The 20,888-nt window shown below is 41.9% G+C and overlaps 2 protein-coding genes across 4 annotated transcripts; one reads left to right on the top strand and one right to left on the bottom strand.

The window, feature by feature from the left end:
* Window positions 1-482: 482 nt before the first annotated feature.
* Window positions 483-17,546, bottom strand: serinc2l (serine incorporator 2, like). 2 transcript variants are annotated; one of them, XM_080307767.1, is made up of 11 exons: window positions 17,391-17,546; window positions 15,533-15,703; window positions 10,658-10,819; window positions 6,956-7,143; window positions 6,750-6,829; window positions 6,480-6,614; window positions 6,071-6,240; window positions 4,247-4,337; window positions 3,008-3,158; window positions 2,716-2,925; window positions 483-2,227 (listed from the first exon to the last, which is right to left on the bottom strand). In XM_080307767.1, the coding sequence occupies exons 3-11, from the start codon at window positions 10,715-10,717 to the stop codon at window positions 2,089-2,091; spliced, it is 1,224 nt and encodes a 407-aa protein (XP_080163893.1). In that variant the 5' UTR covers window positions 10,718-10,819; window positions 15,533-15,703; window positions 17,391-17,546; the 3' UTR covers window positions 483-2,088. The 2 variants fall into 2 exon arrangements, with proteins under 2 accessions (XP_080163893.1, XP_026039714.1); XM_026183929.2 differs by lacking the exons at window positions 15,533-15,703; window positions 17,391-17,546 and adding an exon at window positions 11,564-11,723.
* Window positions 17,547-17,589: 43 nt separating this feature from the next.
* Window positions 17,590-19,947, top strand: stmn1b (stathmin 1b). 2 transcript variants are annotated; one of them, XM_026183933.2, is made up of 5 exons: window positions 17,590-17,723; window positions 18,773-18,816; window positions 18,984-19,156; window positions 19,262-19,453; window positions 19,535-19,947. In XM_026183933.2, the coding sequence occupies exons 2-5, from the start codon at window positions 18,801-18,803 to the stop codon at window positions 19,592-19,594; spliced, it is 441 nt and encodes a 146-aa protein (XP_026039718.1). In that variant the 5' UTR covers window positions 17,590-17,723; window positions 18,773-18,800; the 3' UTR covers window positions 19,595-19,947. The 2 variants fall into 2 exon arrangements, with proteins under 2 accessions (XP_026039718.1, XP_080163894.1); XM_080307768.1 differs by lacking the exon at window positions 17,590-17,723 and adding an exon at window positions 17,726-18,211.
* The last annotated feature ends 941 nt before the right edge of the window (window positions 19,948-20,888 follow it).

Raw genomic sequence — 20,888 nt, 5'->3', positions numbered from 1 at the left:
GATTTCGAGTTAAGAACAAATGTGTAAAACATGGTGAGAGCTGAACCCTTTTATAGACTGGAAATGGTTCACTTTCAGTTTAGCGTTGTACTCATGTGACAACAAGATAACTACAAGTACAATCAGCAAAGCATTAGCAGCTGATGAGTGTCCCCCAATCACACAACTGATGGACAGATAAAAATCAGCACATTAGCGCCTGTGAGCTCCTTCTCAGTCCCAGACTCTGGTGCCTCATCACTTTAATCTACATGTTAGGAAAAGAGTGCAATCAGCCTGCGTCCACCATTAGCACCCATAAGCATGAAGGATTCATGTCCAATCTATAACACGAAACCTGAATAGCCCTACAATGGCAAAGCCACCAAAGAAACAAGCACAGCTCTGCCCACAAACAGGTTTTGGTGTAAAACTCCACATTTGTAGTTGTGATTTATTTATTTAATCCAAAGTTTGTATTGAGACTCATTTAAAACAATGAGTGGAGAAGCGTTTCATCTTTATTAAAAACTGAGTCTATACATAAATTACGTTTACAGTTTATGTTACAGACCAGTGCTTTATGGCATGCAATGACCAGATCGCCATGATGTAAGGCAAGGTGTAGTAAGCACATCAGCATTAGTGATCTATTAGGATACTTTTTGAAAAGTGGAACTACAGAAAGGCACTTAATAGTGTTATGAAATTTTAAATCATGATCCAACATGAAATTTATCTGTAATATTCCCCTTAATGTGACAAAATATATAAACAACGTTAAAAAAAAGTTAAATCAATCAGAAAACTTTTGAAAAACTGCATTCACTACACTCATATGCAGCCAAAGAAACACAACATCCGATTCATGTGTGTGTCCAGCGAAATGTCTGAAAATGACAACTGCAAATCAGGATTGTACCAAAAACTTTTTCCACAATTACAAAATATACTCACCTTATTTCAACTCATTCCAGTCAGACTGAAATTGAGGTAACAACTATATAATGCATATGTAAGAGTACTGTATCACCATTACAGCCATCGAATCACTACGAAAGTCAATACCAGCAATAAAAATCAATAACAGCAATTTGAAAATGCATTATTATTGTTTTGTACATTGAGACATTTAAAAATCCAGTTTTTAGCCTAATAATTCACGGTGCAACCTCCTTACTATAATGGCATTTGTAAATGCAGGTAGGGTGGGATTTATGCTTCACCTCCTGAACCATACCACTGCACACTGCATGACGCTGACTGCTACGGATCAATACAAGAATCCTTGCTGCAAACAGTTTGCTATACATGACATAAACACTGTTGTCTGTGGCTGTCAGAGGCATGGAAAAGCTTAGCACCGGAGAAAAATCATCTTAGCTTGGAGCAGACGAGGAAGAGCTGAGATTAGACTGGCTGTCTATTAGGACACTCTTGCTCAAGGTGCAATCACATGTATTTGCTTGCAGCCTAGTAGCCGCGGGGAAGCCCTGTTATGATCTGAAGGGCGTGCCATATTAGTCTTATCTAGTTTTCACAGTCACCTCATTCTGAGGCTCCCGATCAGGGCTCTCCTCGGTGCCCCCTGCAGTAAAGGAGTACAGCTAATCAGGGGTATTCCAGATTGAGCCAATCAGAGAGCTCTGATCTGAAAGACCTTTAAAAGGGAATCTAACTGAAATGTCTGAGGTATTGAGAAAGTGCCTTGTTGCTAAGTCGTTGTTATGGAATTTAAAACTTAGAACGGAGGTACTGGTGCTTATATGCTCACACTACAGAAGGTAGGGCGGCAAGCCTATTAATGTGAGTCACTGGAAAATGAAAAATTCCCATGGGTAAGTAAAGACTCTAAACTTACCAAACATTTAAAATCTTCTTAAACAATATCTGTTTTAATTATTACACCAAATAAGCCAACCAAGAGGTGTAAACCAACACAAACACAATAACAACACATACAAATGTAAAAACAAAAACAAAACAGAAACATCAAGAAATAAAAATTCTTAATAACATTCTTTCTGTTTCCTTCTTAGCAACTTGACTTCACCAGCCGCCAAAAAACAGAAAACAAATAATCAAATATAAGTGAAAGATGATGCACGCTCAGCTGAAATCCCTGTCAGGGAAAATAAGAGGGGCAATGAGGGTCCAAAGGTAAAGCCCGAGGCCCAGCCAGCTGGAACTCATCTTCACCCAAACAGCTGGCATAGTGCTCTGCATGACCTGGGTGTTGGTTTCTGGTCTGTTGGAGGACACAGAGTGAAAAGCAGCAATTTAGTTTACACCAACTCAACCTACCACATGTTTGGAAATTCATCCACACTTCCTCTATATACATGAATTGGTCACAAAAGAAAGAAAAAACAAAGATACTCTGGTGGTGGGTGAGGTTCATCTAAACCGAGATGATTCAAGAGGCTGACATTCAATCTGTGCTGAAAGAATGAAGAACTTTCAGGTGAACTAGTCTGCCCTCTGGTGGTTCGATTGGAGGGTGTCAGAACTTTAAACCGCCACATAAACATTGAAACATGTTTTATCCTTTGTTTTGTTTTTTTATCTTTAAATGTTTTACCAAGGAGCTCCACTGCTACTGTGCCGCGATCACAAGTAGCTGTATGTAAGTAACTGATAAAGGTGAAAATTATGGATTTTAAATTCACCGTCAGGGTCAAAAGTCTCATATCGTACCTGTTGCTTCATGTCTGTCAGTCTGCTGTGAGTACTTACTTGTACCAGTTGGTAAGAGTCATCATGATGTACAGAGAGGCCAGACAGAGGTGGAAATGGAAAAAGGAGTAGTTGTAAGTGACACTCTCCTCTTCATTGTCAACAGCCCTGCGGATACCATCCTCTCCAACCACACCCTCTCCACCTGACCCTCCGCCCTCCTCTGTCTGCATCAGCTTGTTTACCTGGGTGTTGCTGGATGAACGGATACTGAGGGAGAGACAGAATGAGGAAGTTTAACAAAAGCAAATAAAACAGAACATATATTATTTTCCGGCACTGCTAATCTTACCTGGCATAGAGAGTACAAAAGAGGAAGATGATCAATCCCACAATGCCCTGAGCATCCCACCACTGCACCTGTCCTGTAGGGCTGCCACCAGACGGTTGAGTGGTGTTGACGTTTGACACTAGACTCAACAGGCTGGGGTTACACTTACGATCTGTGCACAGAAGACCACAAAGAAATTGTACACACCAATTATAAAATGATTTGAAAAGCACATTATTATACAGTGAGAAGGTCTGCAAAATGACATATTAATGAATTAAAGTCTCTGACTTCCATCTTGACTATAATGGCAATACACATTTTTTAATGTTTTTTTTCCTCTTCTGTAACTAACAGCACTGAAGATGCAACTTTAAAGTATCAAAAATCCATGAATACACCTTTTTCCCTTTACTGTTAAACTTCTAACATTTAAACGTTTAATTATTTATTCAATGTTTTTCATCTCAACAGTGTCTTTCACACTAGTGCTTCACTGGTGTGAAAGTTGCTTCACAACTCAACTTCAATTTTATTTATATAGTAGCAAATCACAAGAGTCAGGCACTTTAATATTGTAAGTTAAAGACTCGACAATATTACAGAGAAAACCTCAACAATCACACAAACTCCTATAAGCAAGCACTTGGCAACAGTAGGAATGAAAAACTCCCTTTTAACAGGAAGACACCTCCAGCAGAACCAGGCTCAGGGATGGGCAGCCATTTGCCAGTACTGATAAAGTGTGAGCAGAACAATAGGGAAAAAAAACCTGACCTCTGACCTTGAGGTTGAAGTCACTCACATTCAAACTCGTCTGAGATTTTTAGCAAATACACCTATCGTATTCATTTGAAAATCTGACGTCACCTCGTTCTCCAGTTATTGTATTCACTAAATTGGTCGTCCACAGCTTTGAGATGACGAGTCATTACATCTTCAGCGTCACGTCAGTGGGACTAAGATGACTACATCTTAACATGAATGTAACTAGTCAGCACAACACTGCCCATTGTGACTACTCACAGGGGACATGCAACTCACATGAAAATGAGACACAGAGGGTGTGCTAACTATTAGCAAAAAGCAGCTCTTTGTTTATTTAAAGTCCCAGGGAAAAACTCACCTTTCAAATAAAAATGCTGCGACAAATAAACAGCAAGTACATATAATAAATGACAACAGTCAGGAAACAGGAAAAAAAAAAGCATGCAGGTAAAACCGAAGGTAGACTTAGGATTAAGAAGCCAGAAGACTCACTGGGATTGTTGGTCATCGCAGACCAGGTGACATACATGGTGTAGAGGGAAATAATAGAAGCCTGAAGCAGACCAGAGTACGGTTGAGTTGCCTGTAAATAGAAAAAGTAAAAATATTTAACAAAATAATAATAAAATAAAATGTTCAGCTGCTTTGAAAGGAAGGTTTATTTAACAGTGTTTGAATGTGCTGCTTGTTTGCATCACAAACTCAACAGAGCCTATGAAAAAAATACTCATTCATAAAGACTTGGGGAAGAATATTGACAAAACACTCAGAAAACCTGACCTCTGACCTTGAGGTTTAGGCCACAGAGACTTTAACTCATCTGAGACTGAAATAAATATCATAGTTTGATCTACCAATAAAGTCCTACGTTGCATGTTTTTTGAGTTATCACATTTACAATCTTTTGGGTGCACGCCATTCGCCCGCCCATAGGTTGACAATACCCCATCAACCTTTTACAACTAAGTGGTAAAAAGTACTTAAAAGGATTTAAAGGTACTTAAAACTAAAAAGTACTTAAACCATCAAAAGTTAACTAAAGCCATTAACAGAATGCAAAGAAACAACTGCCATGAGTTTCTATACAAAACATGGGGGAAAAGAAAATAAGAAATAAAAAAAGAGACATTAAGTGAACTTAAAAATAGGTGTAGTGTACTTTTGTGATACACCAATTTGTATCACAAGATAGTGTAGCAACCAGTCTGCCCTAAGTCCAATGTGAGAGGAAGAGGAAATGCTGATGGCAAGGCAGATATGAAAGGTTTTAGTTATCAGGGCAGCAAACATTGCCTGAAGGACCTGGAAAGCAGCCCTTATTACTACCAGCACTAATTCCTGGAAAGAAACCAGAGAAAAAAAAATACAAACAGCAGCAAAACGCAAACATCCGGGTTTCTTTCAAGCACTGGTATCTGCCAGAAAACAAGTTCAGTCCGCTGACTGCGACAGGGAGGGTGGCAGGCTTTCTGCTGCAGCCGATGAATGTACTGCTGTCTGTTAGCTATGAAGCTAAAGTGTATGAAACAAATGAAGTAGCTGCAAAGGTACAGCTGCCATGTCGCTACCAACCCAGGAGGTGAGAGAAAAGGAGATCAGTTAGAGAGCACTGAATAATGCTTACATGAGTTCACATACAGCAAACGAGGATATAGCCTACTGTAATTAATTAGGTATTAGGTTGGCTGAACAAGTTATTACAATTTTCTTAGAGCTTCTCAGATTTTCTAAGCTGTTTACATTAAAAGTTACACTTTTTGACTATAAAAATAAAAACCTCACTCTGCTTAAGCTAATAATAACAATGTGTTTGCTGTATGTGAATAACAGCTATGTACCAAATCATTAACCAGGGTATTGTTTGCATTTACCAACCTCCTCCATATAAGGAGGCTGTATTCTATTCCAACTGTAAGAGTAACAGACGAGGTACTTCTGAGCAGGTCACATGTGTGTCACACAGGGATAACGCAGACCACCATTTACTGTCACATCCACACCTAAGACTAATTTGGACACACCAGTTAACCTAACAAACACGTTTTTGTACTGTGATTACTGTTACTGCAGAACATGCAAACTACACTCAGAAAGCCAGCTGACCAGGAAGTTGTTGCACTGCCCCAAACTTAGACAACATTCAGTTTTTCTGTTTCTGGTAAGAGAGTTGGGCTACAACACAAAACATTTGCCTAGCTCTGGTAGACACCGTTCCCTAGTGGTTCACATTTTACAAATCCAGTAAATACCTTTAACCTCTTGCAATCGCTCCTGTGCGGTATCCAACATGAAGAAATACAGTTTCCATGTTTGTACCTGTATCTTTGGTAAGACGGAAACAATGGAGACGATGACGCAGAAGATAAGGTTGAGGCTGATGAAGACTTTGTGCTCTGTGCAGTTATCTGGCATTGTATAGTAAATGTAGAAAAGCACCACAGCAGCGATAGCCAGTGCATAGTGGAGGACAGTGAAAGACAGCAGCCCTGGAATTGAAATGAATACACAATAACATTAATGATGGTATAACAGGATTATTATTTTAAGAAAAATGATGAAATTGACTCGGGCAGCAGAGAAGCTCTGCTTCATCCTGTGTCAATGCCAGAAATGTCACATACCAATATAACTCAATGCTAAATCAGATTTTGTGCGCTATCATTATTTTAAAAAGTCATTACAGTATCAAATATGGAGTCTATCACGAAACTCTTGAATACGTTACCTGCAAACCAGCATTTGTTCCCATTTTCAGCATTTTCTACCCAGGCTTTGTTCCAGGAGTGGGCAAAGTCAATGAGGAGTATGAGTTGGATTATAATGAAGATAAAGGATCCCACCAATCCGAAGTAAAACCACACTGTGAAATGAAAAGGAAAAGATACAGCATCCTCAATCTGCTGAACAGGTATGTGTATATTCTCATTATCATTTCTCAAGAAAAGGATATAGTACAGTTGCTGTTTCTTGTAATTCAGCAAACAGATATTCATACCATCGTGAAATGTCCCATCAGGGATGAAAAAGGCTCCCACTGTAATCCCGACCAGGATCAGAAACTTAAAGAACCAGAACCTGAAGATTTACAAACTTACAATTAGTACAGAAGAAATACAGAAGTAGTACAGTACACATACCTCCCTCCCTGAACCCATTCTTCTGCAATTTAATAAAAAAAAAAAAAAAAAAAAAGGTTCTCACCCATTTTGAATAGCTGCACGTGGGTCTTTACTGCTACGGACACGAATCATGATGACACAGAACAGAAAGAAGAAGCAGGTCATGGCAAAGCACATTCGATACACAGACTTGTACCCCACGATGACATTACAGTCAACCTGGTTTTCAATACCAGGTATTGAAGTTCCGCCCTTGCAAAATCCTGGGATCTGTGGAACAGATGAAAGTCAAATCAAACAAGCTTGCAGTTAAACTTAACTAAAAAAGTAAACCATGTATCAAATAGCAATTCAATTACTACTGGTTTTCAGAGGCACTGCAATACAAGTCGTGACTTAGACGTATCACTGTTTCCAGCTTAATTGTTACAAAAAACACAATGTTACGGTACAGGGTGGGCCATTTATATGGATACACCGTAATAACATGGGAATGGCTGGTGATATTAAAGTCCTGTTTGTGGCACATTAGTATAGGTGAGGGGGCAAACTCCTCAAGATGGGTGGTGACCATGGTGGTCATGGTGCGCTTACCTGCTGCTCTCTGGCAGGTAGCTCCATGCCCTCCTGGGTTTTAAATGCACCTTAGAACACACATGCATCAACACTACAATGAGCGGGTGGAGGGAGGTTTGGAGTCTTCTTTCACCCCCGTTCTCTGCGGCCTGCTGGAGCGGGGGGGCTAGGAGGAGGAGTTGGCCGTCCGACTGCGGTCTGGAGTGTGGGGCCTTCCTGCTGCTGCGGAGTCGGGGCGGTCTGCCTCTCCCCACCGCAGGGAAAAGGGTAACACCACCTGGGTCTGGGTGCAGTTCCCCCCTCCAGGGGTAAGGGTACCTAGACCCGGTTCGTAGAGTACGCTTGGGGAGTGTGATCGTGTGTACAGCGTCTCTTCATGTCTGTCTCCACGTTGGTTGAGTGTGGAGTAAGTGCATATGAGAGCATGAGGGTGGGAATGGATGTTTGTGTCTGTGTGTGCCTGTATGTCTGTGTCTATATGTCAGGTTAGGTGTCAGGCGCCACCTCTCTGGGGACATCTCAGGCCCTCCAAGGTTTGGAGGCCTATCTCCCCCCCCACCACTTCCCCTGCCAGTGGCGGACTCCCTCAGACGTCGGTGCGTTGGTGGTTCTTTGTGTCCGGGGATGGGCGTCCAGGTACACACCGGCTCACTCCTTGGCGGCCGCTTATCGGGGCCTGGAGCCTGGGGCTCGCTCGGGCCACTTCGGAGGTGGCCCCCCCTGGCTTCTGCTCCGCGGCTGCTGAGTGAGCCCTCATCTGGGACTCTCCTCAGCTCTTTCTGGGACAGTGGTGCGGCTGCCCCTCTGTTGGTCTTTCTTGGTCTCTTGTGTTCTGGGGGCCTCTGGATGTCTGGAGTTTTGATCTCCTCCATACCTGCTTCATGCCCTGGAGGACGGGGCTGTGGCCCCCCCACACCCTCTAGCAGATCATTACATGAAGGAACCTTTTAAAAAAAACAAGCGCGTCCATGCTCACAGGTGTACACACGGGTGATCACACCCACAAACTACACCCTTTTTGGCTCCTACCTCAAAGCACACTGTGTTCTGTTGATCTTATGTGCTGCACAATAATGTTTAACATTTAGTATTTACTGTCATATTCCCATATATCATTGTGATGTTGTTTATTCTATTACTCTTGTTCTCTTCTGCTTGTTTTCTTTTTTCTTTCTCAACAGGTGATCCAGGTGATCGATAGATGCATTTTTTTTCTTTTTTTTTTTCTGCTCATTCTGTTGGTTTTTGTTTTTTGCCCTTCTCCCCCGTCCCTCTTCTCAGCTGTTTCTCTTTCCCTCTTTCTTTCTCCCCTTTCTTTCCCCCAGTCAAGTCTGTCCCGTATTCAGCAAGTGAAAATAAAATAAACAATAAAAGGTGAATCAAATGGACCATTATGGCAAGGCTGGGATGGTCAATTTGGTAAAGTAAATCCGTTGGGCATCTTTCTTTGCCTTTAGACAATAATTCTGATGCAAAAGAGCCAAACGGGACAGGCAAAAAAAACAAACCAATATACAATGACCTTTTCTATTTTTCTAGTTTGTAACAACACTGTAAAAGCTGTTGTTGCAGCTAATTTTGTGCACTACAATCAGGATATGACTTCTCAGGTAACATTACTTAAATGGAGATATGAGAACTTTACAATAAATTATTTAGAGATAAAGTAGCTACAAGAAAAGGATCCAACATTAGATCTGCATTATTTTACATACTTGAGTAAGGCTTTGGTCACATAAACCCAGAGACTGGTTGGTGACCCACCTGGCAACCTCCAGTCTCTAGGAAAAAAAAAAAGTGCATTTCCCAGCAGGTTACTGAGTGGCTGTTGGAAGTTTCTGGGTGTTGCCAGGTGAAGTCAGTCATCAAGAGGGTGCTGCAAAAACTTTCTTGTGACTATGTTGTTTGCTACCAGATTGTCACGGTCGCCCATAGTCTGCATGGATACAATGATTTGCCTGCAAACACTTTTCTACTGTGGTGAAACTTGAAAAGTGTGACGCAAACCAGAAACTTCTCCTTTGCAGGCAAATGTGCTGTCTTTCTTGTTTGCATCATTTTTCAGTTTCACTACCACTGTGACAGCAGTTGACAGGGCTCGCAAAATCGCTAGCCCGACGTCCTGGGGCTAGCGATTTTTCCAGTTGGGCTACCAAAATCTCTCTCTGCCCTGCCCGTTGGGCTATCAGAGGAAGGAAAAATATATGTCAGTGCTTTTGCATTCTTTCGGAAATGTAGCTGGGTAATTATGTCATTGGCATCGGTGAGCCACTGTCAATATGTGACATATTGAAATCTGCGCTTGTTTTTTGCTTTCACTTTGCAATTGCGCGAACTGTGTATAAAGAGCGACAGCACTGATCTGTGAGTGATGATAATTTGCGCACCAATTCCTCTGACATAGTCAGCTTACTATGCAAACATGACAAGTGAAATCTCCTGCAGCAACCTTAAACATGTGAAAGGTTGATCGCGCAGAGAATCGCTGAGCGTTATGTGAGTCCGTGTGTAAAAGCAGCAGGATATATATTTTAGTTCTGCTGAGCCAAATAAGACAGGTCTGGGTGAAGAGGCGACCACAAAATGGAAAAGTTATGACAAATCAGACTATAAGGCAAAAAGAAAGTGCAGCTTTATGGTTTCATGGACAAAAGAATTTCTGTGGCTGCAATATGACGAGCTAAATAACCAGGGCTGCACATAAGTGGTCCGCAGGTGCGCATTCGCTGTCAAAATAAAACACGTGCACAAGATAAGAAGTTGCAACGCGTGTTTGCGTACATAAGATTTTCTGGAGGACAGACATTTGTTTAGAACTCTTAAAGATGTCGAAGAAGCTCCTTTAAGCAATTACTTTGGTGTTCCTCCACCTCCAAAGAAATGTCAGAAGGAGTCCGAACCACAAAAGAAGCGCGTATTCTCGGAGAAGTGGTTGCAGGAGGTGAGCTGGCTTCAAACAAATGATGAACGCACAGAGTGGTGCAGAAAATCCCACTCTAGCAGACAAAAACAGTGCTTTTTATATGGACGCAAACGCGCGTTGCAACTTCTTATCTGGTGCACGTCTTTTATTTTGACAGCGAATGCGCACATGCGGACCACTTACATGGTGTATGGACTATATGGTGTATATTATGAGTAGTTGTATGTTAAATACTATTGCATATCATTATATACATAAATATGACAATAAGAACAAAGGTCTTACCTTGCGAAGCTGCGTTTCCATTCCAGGAAGGATCATGATAACAGACACAAAGGTTCCCATCAGCAAGAAGAAGGAGAAAACCAAGCGGGTGATGGTGGAGTTATTTGAAGAGGGACAGCAACCACACAAAAGACATGGTGCTGAGCCACACAGACATGAGGCCTGCCGAGGATGGAGGGGTAGGAGGAGAGAGCGATAAAGAGCGTGAGAGTTGAAGCTGAAGACAGCCACAAAAATATATCACCTGCTTAGGTGTGATGGCACTCATAAATAGGTTAGCTGAACTACTGTGTGGGTAAATTTTAAACATGGCAGTTCCAAGGGTTGATGTTTAGATACAAGTAACATGAAATTCGCGCCTCTCATTTAAATGCTTAATTACAAACAAAAAAAAAAACATTAGAGCGCAAGGTTCCTCCATGTATTTTATTTCATCAACGAAAAACACTCCACCTTTACAGATACCCTAGTTCCCATATATAAACGGTTGAACACACCCTGCACTTGTTAAGCCGGTCTAAAAATGAGCTGGTTTCCTACGAAGGCAATCAAAATCACATGCCTTACATCTGGTGTCAGTAACTCGTCAGCTTTAAACATCAAACGTCACTAACTTCCCATTTTATTAACAACGCGATGAAAATGGCCTGTTCACTTCTGACTAGCTTGCTACGCTAACTGCCCTAAATCTAACGTCGAGTATTGGCAGATTTCCCAAGTAACAGTAATGATCAGCTATTTATAAATGGTCTCACATTTGTTGAAGCTATCACATGCCTAACGTCACAACTAACACTTAAACCTGACACCAATTACTAATGTTATCCTTAGTTTAACCTAACAGTGGGAGAATAAACAAAAGCCTTCCGGAAATATCTAAAACAGACATTCATATGCGATACTTACACAGCTGGCTAAAGAGCACAAAGCCAAGCAAGCCCCCATTTTCACATAAATGTGATGAAATGTATGTATTTATGTTCCGACGCCTTTCGTGTTCCTTCACTAACCCGTTAAAAGCTGCTATGTCTAACACTCGGAAGTTACTGGAGTTTTTCAAAATAAAAGCATACTTCAAACGTCATCAATCAACCCCATAGCTACAGACTACGCTATGTTCTCTATATGAAAAAACTCAAATCATAGATTCTTAGTGTGAGAAGAAGAGTTTATATATAGTCTGAAGCATTTTGAAGAGTTCTGTCAACCAAGAAACATTTTGCAGAGCAGAACCAGACAGTAAATACACGGACTCTGAAACCTACCATCTGTCCTCTCCCTCAGCAAGAGATCATTATCTGCTGTTTAAAAGTAGATGCAAAAAGAGAGCCAGTCAGGTGCTGGCAGAAGAAGCCTCGTTAAAGTCCCTGCTGTTGTCGTATTGCTAGTTCATGAGCACAGTAGGGAGCCAACAGGGATGGGGTTATTAATAGTCCTTTTAATATAACCTGTAACGTGGAAAAAACTTAATGAAATCTATTACAAGTGTGATTACTGAGAAATAGAAGATGGTTTTTTTCCCAAGTAACTACTTCAAACATTTCTCAACTCACCGAACATTAAAAACATACTTGTCAAAAATGTACTTATAGTAACAATACACAGCCAATAAATCACCTTTCAGAGACCTCAGCTGTGAAACTGCACTTACTGCATGATTATTTGTTATCTAGTCATCGCATTTGCAAACTTAGGTGTCCACGCTGCCCGTCTGCCCGGTGGGGTGACGGCAATAACCCATCAGTCATTTACAAGTGAGGCGTAAAAAGCATTGCTTGCTTAAAAACACGTTTCATAGCATCACCACACTGAACTGGCACTGCTCCTAACACTACTGAAAAGTTAATTTCTATATCCAACACTAGGTTGCAGTATTAACCAGCAGTTTATGCTACTTTCTCTCAGCTAAAGAAGCTCCTGTGACATAATCCCCACTTGTTCTTTTTTTTTTTCTTTTTTTTGTGTCCCGTTTGGATCTTTAGCCATCAGAATTGTTGTCTTAAGGCCAAGAAAGATGCCAAGCGGATTTATTTTACCAAGTGGATCATCATGGCCTTGCCATATTGGTCCATTTGATTGACCTTTATTATAATTATGAATTTATTTTATTTACAGTTGCGACAAACGGGACAGACATGACTGGGGGATAGGACAGGGAGAAAGAATGAAAGAAAGAGAGGGAGAGAAAGAAAACCAAAGGGGAGAAGAGACTGTGAGAAGGGGGGGAAGAAAGAAAAAAAAACAAAAAAACAAACAACAACAACAAAAAAAAACAAACACCTGGGTCACCTGTATGGAGAAAAAAAACAGAAGAGAAAGCAAACAACAAAGAGCAACATAATAAAAAAAAAAAACGGCACCATCACAATAAACTAGCTAGCAGTAGATATCAATAGTTACTAAATAATAAACAATATTGTGCAGCATGCAAGATAGACAGCGCACAATGTGCTTTGAGGCAGCAGCCAAGAAAGCTGTAGTCCGCGTCTGTGAATACTCGTGTGTACACCTGTGTGCATACCTGTGTGGATCAGCGTGCTTGCATTCCAAAGGTTTCTCCATGTAACGATCTGCTAGGGAGTGTGGGGAGCCACAGCCCCGTCCTCCAGGGCATGAAGCAGGTATGGAGGAGATCAAAACTCCAGACATCCAGAGGCCCCCAGAACACAAGAGACCAAGGAAGACCAACAGAGGGGCAGCCGCGCCACTGTTCCAGAAAGAGCTGAGGAGAGTCCCAGATGAGGGTTCACTCAGCAGCCGCGGAGCAGAAGCCAGGGGGGGTTGCAGTGACGCGCCCGTGAGCTCCGCCGGCAGCCAGCTGTGCCTGAGTGACCGAGCCCCAGGCCAAGAGGCCGGGGGCACCCCACCTCCGAAGTGGCCCGAGCGAGCCCCAGGCTCCAGGCCCCGATAAGCGGCCGCCAAGGAGTGAGCCGGTGTGTACCCGGACGCCCATCCCCAGACACAAAGAACCACCAACGCACCGACACCTGAGGGAGTCCGCCACTGGCAGGGGAAGTGGTGGTGGGGGGAGATAGGCCTCCATACCTTGGAGGGCCTGAGATGTCCCCAGAGAGGTGGCGCCTGACACCCAACCTGACATATAGACACAGACATACAGGCACACACAGATACAAACATCCATTCCCACCCTCATGCTCTCATATACACTTACTCCACACTCAACCAACGTGGAGACAGACATGAAGAGACGCTGTACACACGATCACACTCCCCAAGCGTACTCTACGAACCGGGTCTAGGTACCCTTACCCCTGGAGGGGGGAACTGCACCCAGACCCAGGTGGTGTTACCCTTTTCCCTGCGGTGGGGAGAGGCAGACCGCCCCGACTCCGCAGCAGCAGGGAGGCCCCACACTCCAGACCGCAGTCGGACGGCCAACTCCTCCTAGCCCCCCCGCTCCAGCAGGCCGCAGAGAACGGGGGTGAGAGAAGACTCCAAACCTCCCTCCACCCGCTCATTGTAGTGTTGATGCATGTGTGTTTTAAGGTGCAATTAAAACCCAGGAGGGCATGGAGCTACCTGCCAGAGAGCAGCAGGTAAGCGCATAGTCCCTCCTGCTAGCCCTCAATGTCTACGTGTATTCAAAATTGAGAGGTGGGCAACGACGCCAGGGGTGGGGTGTACACCCTGATGGTACTTTGGACTCCGTGTATTGTGCCCACCCCCAAGATCCTATATGTATGTGTAATGAGAGTGTGAGTAATGTGAATGTCTAAGTTGTGGGATAAAATTGAGGCAGAGGCAGCCAGAAGGGGACAGAGGGGGGGGTAGCCTCCTCTGCACCATGGTGACATACCCCTACTCCAAGGCCCTGCATGTGTGGGTGGTTGTGGTGGAGCGGGAAGAGGGAGGCAGCTGGAGATGGGGAGGGAAGGAAGGGAGGGGCAAGTGACCCCTCCCTGGGGCCAGCTCCCCCGCTGACCCCAGTAGGCACCCCCATACTCCGCGACCCGCCAGGGAAAGGGGGCCCAGGCCCATCCAGACCGGGGCCCAGTGCAGCAGCGCCTCCCGGCCCCACAGAGCCCGGGACAGTCCACCCAACCCCACCACAGAGAAAACTGCACCCACCCCACCATCCACTCATCTTCCAGACTACATAAGACAATAGACGCCCAGGCTGAGATCTTCCTCCACCTCTCCTGTATCTCCCCCTCCTGCAGAGAGTTCCTGAGGAGAGGAAAGCTCCTGTTCCCCACTTGTTCTTGCACAGTGTACACAGATTTCATTATGTAAGTAAAGTCTGAAGCTACAAGTGACATTTCACATTTATAGATGGAGACATTTTACACAGAGGCATGAAATAGCACAAGTAGAGAAAAATCTATCAACTAGTTTAGGATGAAAAAAATAATATAATAACAATGTATACTTTATTGATCCGCATGGGGAAATTCCTCTCTGCAGTCGCACCCCAAACCTTCCAAACAGGGGGCCACCACTCTACCTACTGAGCTATCCCTGCCAAGCATATGTAGCTAAAACATATGTTTCTGAAATCTATACTGAAATGAATGTTTATAGCTGCAAAATGTCTTTTTTTAGGACCTTTCAAGCCTCTGACAAGATGAATCACAGTTGGAGAGAGCTAATAAACAAAGAAGAAAAAGATTTATCCATTTACTCTTGACTAGGTGGTGTAATTTTAGTTATTTTAAAAGCGTCACAAGAAAATATAAAAACAGACATTAAGACCAAATCTATCAAATGTCAGAATGTTTATTCTCCTAATGCGCCACCTGGGAACTGTTTCCGATTAGGAATCAGTCGCTTCATTTTCAACTTTAAAAACGCAGGTGGGTGATTGGGTACTTCTCTGTGTAAAACCTTTGTCAGCTGCTGGGAATAGCAACTTACCCCTGTTACTCCTCTATAATGACATCTTTGTTCTGTCTCACTTTGTTTGCAGCTTATGTCTGTCTCTCTATTTTATTTTCCATAGGAAGCAGCTGCCAAGATTGCAACTTCCCTCTCGTCCATCACTTCTTCTTCATCACTCACTCAGAAGTCTTTTCTTTAAAGGAGGAGCTGTAAGAGACACAAGAGCAGAAAAACATTCATGTCAGTTTTCATAAAAGTTTCGCTGTTGTGCCTTGTAAGATGAAATGCAAATGAATGTGAAGGCGGTACAGTAAATGAATGAATACATTTGCTGTGTTATAACACTACTATGTTAGACACAGAGGTTGAAGAAAGAAAAAGAGCAAAGCACTGTGAGGTTGTCTGGAAACAGCAGATACCTTATAGTTCATAAAGAGTCCATTACTAGTTAAATGACCCTTGAACTTTAATATTCTTTTGAGCTATGATGAAAGTCTCCATATATTTTCAGCTACCATTAACGGTGACAGAAAAAATAGGTCCTCTCAAATGGCCCATAGCCTGTTTTTCCAGAAATGAATTACTATATTTGATTTCATGCTCTGCATCCCTGAGCAACTAATCAGTTTTTTTAATATATTTTTTGCCAAAGTGACAAAATCAAACATACAAAGGGCTTTATGCATTATCTCAGGATAGATAGAGTTTAGGGTTAACTGACCCAAAATATAAATAATGACTTTTATGCAAGCAGTAACTATTATTTAACCCAATATGGAGCCTCAACATATGTTGACACCTCAACAACTTTCTATTAGAGTTGAGCGGATCAATTTAAATATTTATAGTATCGATACCAACACTGTTATTGGTATCAGATAAATACCAGCATGATCATATTGATACTTTGTTTCTAGCCTCCAAGTTAAGTTTGTAGTTCACTGAATCATGTTGAAATCATATTTTTTTGAAAGTGGAAAAATACACCTAACACGTGCACTGTGAAAATTGCCTGAACCTTTTTGCATTAACTGTCATGTCTATTTTATATATAGCCTATAGCACATTTAAACACCAGAAGCTGACCCAGTGCTTTGGAAACAGGTACATTTACATTTTAAGTGTAAATGCCTGGTAGTATTGGAAAACTGGTAGCCACCTGTGCTACCCCTCTGCCTCCTATCAGATGCACCTATGGTATAAATTTGAAAATCCTAGGTGACTTTTATAAAAGTTGACCTCTGTCCTTGAGATTTTGAACTCGTCTGAGATTTTAAGATTATGCACGTATTATATAAATCCTAGGTAACTTCCTTCTTTATTTATCACATTCACAAGATTTTCAGATAACATGACCTCTGACCTTGAGGTCACTGACCTCTGAGATCTTTAGTAGATACACCTATGTTATCGGTTTGAAAATCTTACATTTCCTTGTTCTCGAGTTATTGCATTCAAAAACTTGGGTGTCCACCTCATCCATCCGAAAACCCAGCAATAGCCCCAATCAGCCTTTTACAGCTGTGGGGTAAAAAACAGTTTCAAAATATGAGAAAAGCTAACAGGAGTTTTTTTTGTTGTGTTTAAAAACCCACAGTGATTTATTGGCTTTAATATATCTTGTCATAGCATGCTGGTCTCCCTTACATAAGCTGCATTTATAAGTTAAAAGTATCAGTATTGGTATGGGCACTACTGGCCCTGTATTTACTTGGTAAAGGCTTGATACAAAGATCTGCAGTCACAACGCTATTTTCTATCAGTGAGATTTTTTTAGCCTAAAAAAGAGAAAATAACCTTAATATGAGAATGAAACACTTTTTTTTTAACTTATTACTGTTTTATTGTACCGTAAAACCCACACCACTTATTTAGCTGTACCCTTTGAGCTTACCGTTAGCTTTATTTAGACTCCTATTTACTTTGCTGCACATTTATCCTGACATATTCCGTTTATATAATCATTTAACTGACAGCTGTACAGCTTTAAGTTACCCACAGAGCCAGCTTTTCTGTGTCTGTTGTTTTTTTTTCACCTCTTCCTTTTCCTGGCGCGCGCGCTTGCAAATACTCGCTATGATTGGCGGACTCAGACCAATGAACGCAAACCTCACTGATGACGTATGGGGTCGGTGGGTTTTGTGCGCCAAGGTGCAGATGTTAGCAGTTTGAATAGAGGGAAGAATAAGGTGGTGGAGGTCTGCTTTTCAAGACGAAGCACTTGACGGTGAGGACAATGGTCTCATGTATTTGTTTAACCAGCCGTTCAGACCACTGCTGGCAGACTTTTAAGCGGGTTTTGAACATTTTTTTGAGTAGTTTGAGGTTCAGATTCACAGCACTGAAGTAGTTATTAATGGAGTTAATTGCTATGGCCGCTGTGCAGAAATTATGGATTTTTATTGCATTAAAGTAGATGAAAAATATAGATTTTTAAATTTCAAATGTTTTGACAAGTATAGTCGAGAAAATGTTCTGCTAACATGTATCCATACTTTCAGAGTAAATTAATTATTTTGCACTAACATTTTTTGTTGTTGTTGATGTTATTGTTATGATGCAACGTCTATCGGTCGTTACATTTTGCTAGCAAACCTGGGGGTTTCGTTTTCTTTCGTTTTTTATTTTTCCAGACAACTTTTCAAGTGCAGTTTTGTGTCTTTGTTTTCACTGCACCGTCTAATCAACGAGGTCTTGGCCCGCCCCCGCCTTTATGTAAGTTCCTGTAAAAGAAAAAAAAAAAGGCAGCAGTCTCCACCTGTGGGCAGGCGGGGGTCTTATAGCATGGCTTATTCACACAGTTTTGTTCTGTGCTCTGTTGAGCTGAGAATACCTGGGGCATCATAGAGGTGCAGAACTTGTTTTGCTAGACAATTAAATTAAAGTCATGTTGTGACTGGTAAGTTAACGTATTATATAACGTTGTTTATAACTGAATATGCAGTTGGTGCCCGTTTTATAATTAGAGCTAATGAGAAAACTCATTTTATCCACATGCAAACCCACTTTTTAAAAAAGGAAATAAATCAATTCACACCAGCATAGTTGACAGATTTTAAGTTTACACCTGGGAGCCCACACTGATGATGATCCACTGTGTGTGTTTGTATTTTTCCAAAGACATTCATGACAGTGAAATGCCAAAACATGAGCTGCTACCATCAGCTCTATACATTGGGAAAGTACATGAAAAGTTCTGCATCCTTCAAAGTGTCATTGATGCTCTCCCAGTTGATACTAATTAATGTTTTTTTTTTTTAAAATATCTTCTTACAGTGGTATTAAAGGCAGCACTTCTGATAAAATGGCGAGTTCTGGAGGTAGGTATAAATTGTGTGCAATGGTTTGCTCTGTTCTAGCAGCTTTTACACTTTATTTGCTTTTAAATTTTACAGTGTGTTGCTGTGTGGAGCTGATATTTGAAGTTCAGTGTTACCCTGCAGCTCCATCTTTCTTCCTGGCAACTCTAGTATTTCCTGTTTTACAGATATCCAAGTGAAAGAGCTGAATAAGCGTGCATCGGGTCAAGCGTTTGAGGTCATCCTAAGCCCCTCGACCCCAGACGCTAAGGTGGATTTTCTGTTGTCCCCGTTGAAGAAAAAGGAAACCTCACTGGATGAGATTAAGAGGAAACTGGATGCTGCTGAAGAAAGACGCAGGGTATCTAGATTGACAGCTGGCTTTATAAGCAGACACAAGGAAAAAAGTGTAGCCCGTGTGTTTAGAATTCTATAAAGTGCAACAGTTGTTTTGTCTGTCTGTCAGAGCCACGAAGCTGAAGTGCTGAAACATCTCGCCGAGAAGCGAGAGCACGAGAAGGAGGTCATCCAGAAGGCCATTGAGGAAAGCTGCAACTTTAGCAAGCAGGCCCAGGAGAAACTGAATCAGAAGATGGAGGCGAACAAAGAGAACCGCACTGCCAGGTTGGCAGCCCTCAATGAGAAGTTTAAGGAGAAGGTAGGCTCTCAGTGGTGCACCAACATCAGCTTGTGTAACATTAAAAATAATAATGTTGTGTTTCTTCTTATTTTTTAACAGGACAAGAAGCTTGAAGAAGTGAGAAAGAACAAGGAGGCAATGAAAGAGCGAGAGAATTAATCCCCTTTCGATCTCTAACGCAGTTTTCACACCTCCAAAGATAAGCTGTATTTTCATGACTGACGTTTAAACGCAGTTTTGTGCTCTTTTTTTGTTCGGATTATGCTGTTCTGATTAAGTTGGTTAGATTGAGTCAGGATGCAGTCTGGCTTTCTTGCTGTAGATTTCACTTTGGCAGCTGGTTATATTACCTTCTTTAAAGAAGCATTTGCTGGTAATAAATTGGTCCTTCTACTTCTTAATGTTAATACATCACATGCTGTTGTAAACTCTTGCTGGCAATGCTGGATGTTATTGTAGACTGTCCAGTACAGTCCCATTGTTACACCATTAAAGTTTTTATCCTTTTTCAACTTTCTGTACTGTGATGATTCATCTACTAATTATAATGAAGATGTTATAGCTTCATGCTGTATGGTTTCAGGACTCTTCTGACACCTGCTGACAGTTTTACATTTTAAGGGTTTTGCTCATTTTTGCTGTTTTGACCCTTCTGGCATATATGAATGGGAAAAAGTGGAGTGGAATCTCCCCAATTCAACTGGTTGCAAACTTAAGCTAACAGTGAGACTGCAAACTGATAGCAATGTTAGAGTCAAGAATTTTTATTTAAAAGGTCATGAACCAAATTCTGTAGTTGTGCAGGTATGATCACAGCTAAGACTTAAACAGTAATGTATCTTCTTGATATTGCACAAGCTTCTGCTATACTAAGTTACCAGTAGCCTCTGTACTTGACTAGATATAGTGTATTGAATGAAAGACACTGTCTCACGCCACTGATATGGTATCACGGGTCAATAAAGCATTTCTAAATCCATCCATCCATCCATTCGCTTCTCCTTTTGGGGGGCGCTGGAGCCTATCCCAGCTGTCATAGGGCGAGAGGCGGGGTACACCCTGGACAGGTCGCCAGTCTGTCGCAGGGCCAACACACAGGGACAGACAACCATTCGCGCTCACATTCACTTGCACATTCACACCTAATGGCAATTTGGATTATCAAATTAACCTATCCCCACAAGCTGCATGTCTTTGGACGGTGGGAGGAAGCCGGAGTACCCGGAGGGAACCCACACAAACACGGGGAGAACATGCAAACTCCACACAGAAAGACCCCGGCCTGATGGTGGAATTTAACTCAGGACCTTCTTGCTGTGCGGCAACAGTGCTAACCACCGTGCTGCCAGCAATTCTAAATACAAAAATAATTTGATACAAGACGTGAAAAGAATTATACTTTATATCAACAAGGCAATTTCCACATCAGCTACATGTTGTCTGGGAAAACATG

Source organism: Astatotilapia calliptera, chromosome 11 (assembly GCF_964374335.1).
Source record: "Astatotilapia calliptera chromosome 11, fAstCal68.1, whole genome shotgun sequence".
In the NCBI taxonomy this organism is placed as follows: domain Eukaryota; kingdom Metazoa; phylum Chordata; class Actinopteri; order Cichliformes; family Cichlidae; genus Astatotilapia; species Astatotilapia calliptera.
The sequence above is the reverse complement of the archived record's forward strand: the minus strand, read 5'-3'. Positions and strand labels throughout refer to the sequence as shown.

What these genes read in the sequence shown, in the direction of transcription:
- serinc2l (XM_026183929.2), bottom strand. Translation starts at nt 11,602, where the DNA reads ATGGGGGCTTGCTTGGCTTTGTGCTCTTTAGCCAGCTGT. An exon ending in CGTGCAGCTATTCAAAATGG is followed by an intron (nt 6,830 to 6,955) that starts GTGAGAACCTTT and finishes GTAAATCTTCAG; the next exon opens with GTTCTGGTTCTTTAAGTTTC. An exon ending in TGCGATGACCAACAATCCCA is followed by an intron (nt 3,159 to 4,246) that starts GTGAGTCTTCTG and finishes TTCTGTGCACAG; the next exon opens with ATCGTAAGTGTAACCCCAGC.
- stmn1b (XM_026183933.2), top strand. An exon ending in CTGCTGAAGAAAGACGCAGG is followed by an intron (nt 19,157 to 19,261) that starts GTATCTAGATTG and finishes TCTGTCTGTCAG; the next exon opens with AGCCACGAAGCTGAAGTGCT. An exon ending in ATGAGAAGTTTAAGGAGAAG is followed by an intron (nt 19,454 to 19,534) that starts GTAGGCTCTCAG and finishes ATTTTTTAACAG; the next exon opens with GACAAGAAGCTTGAAGAAGT.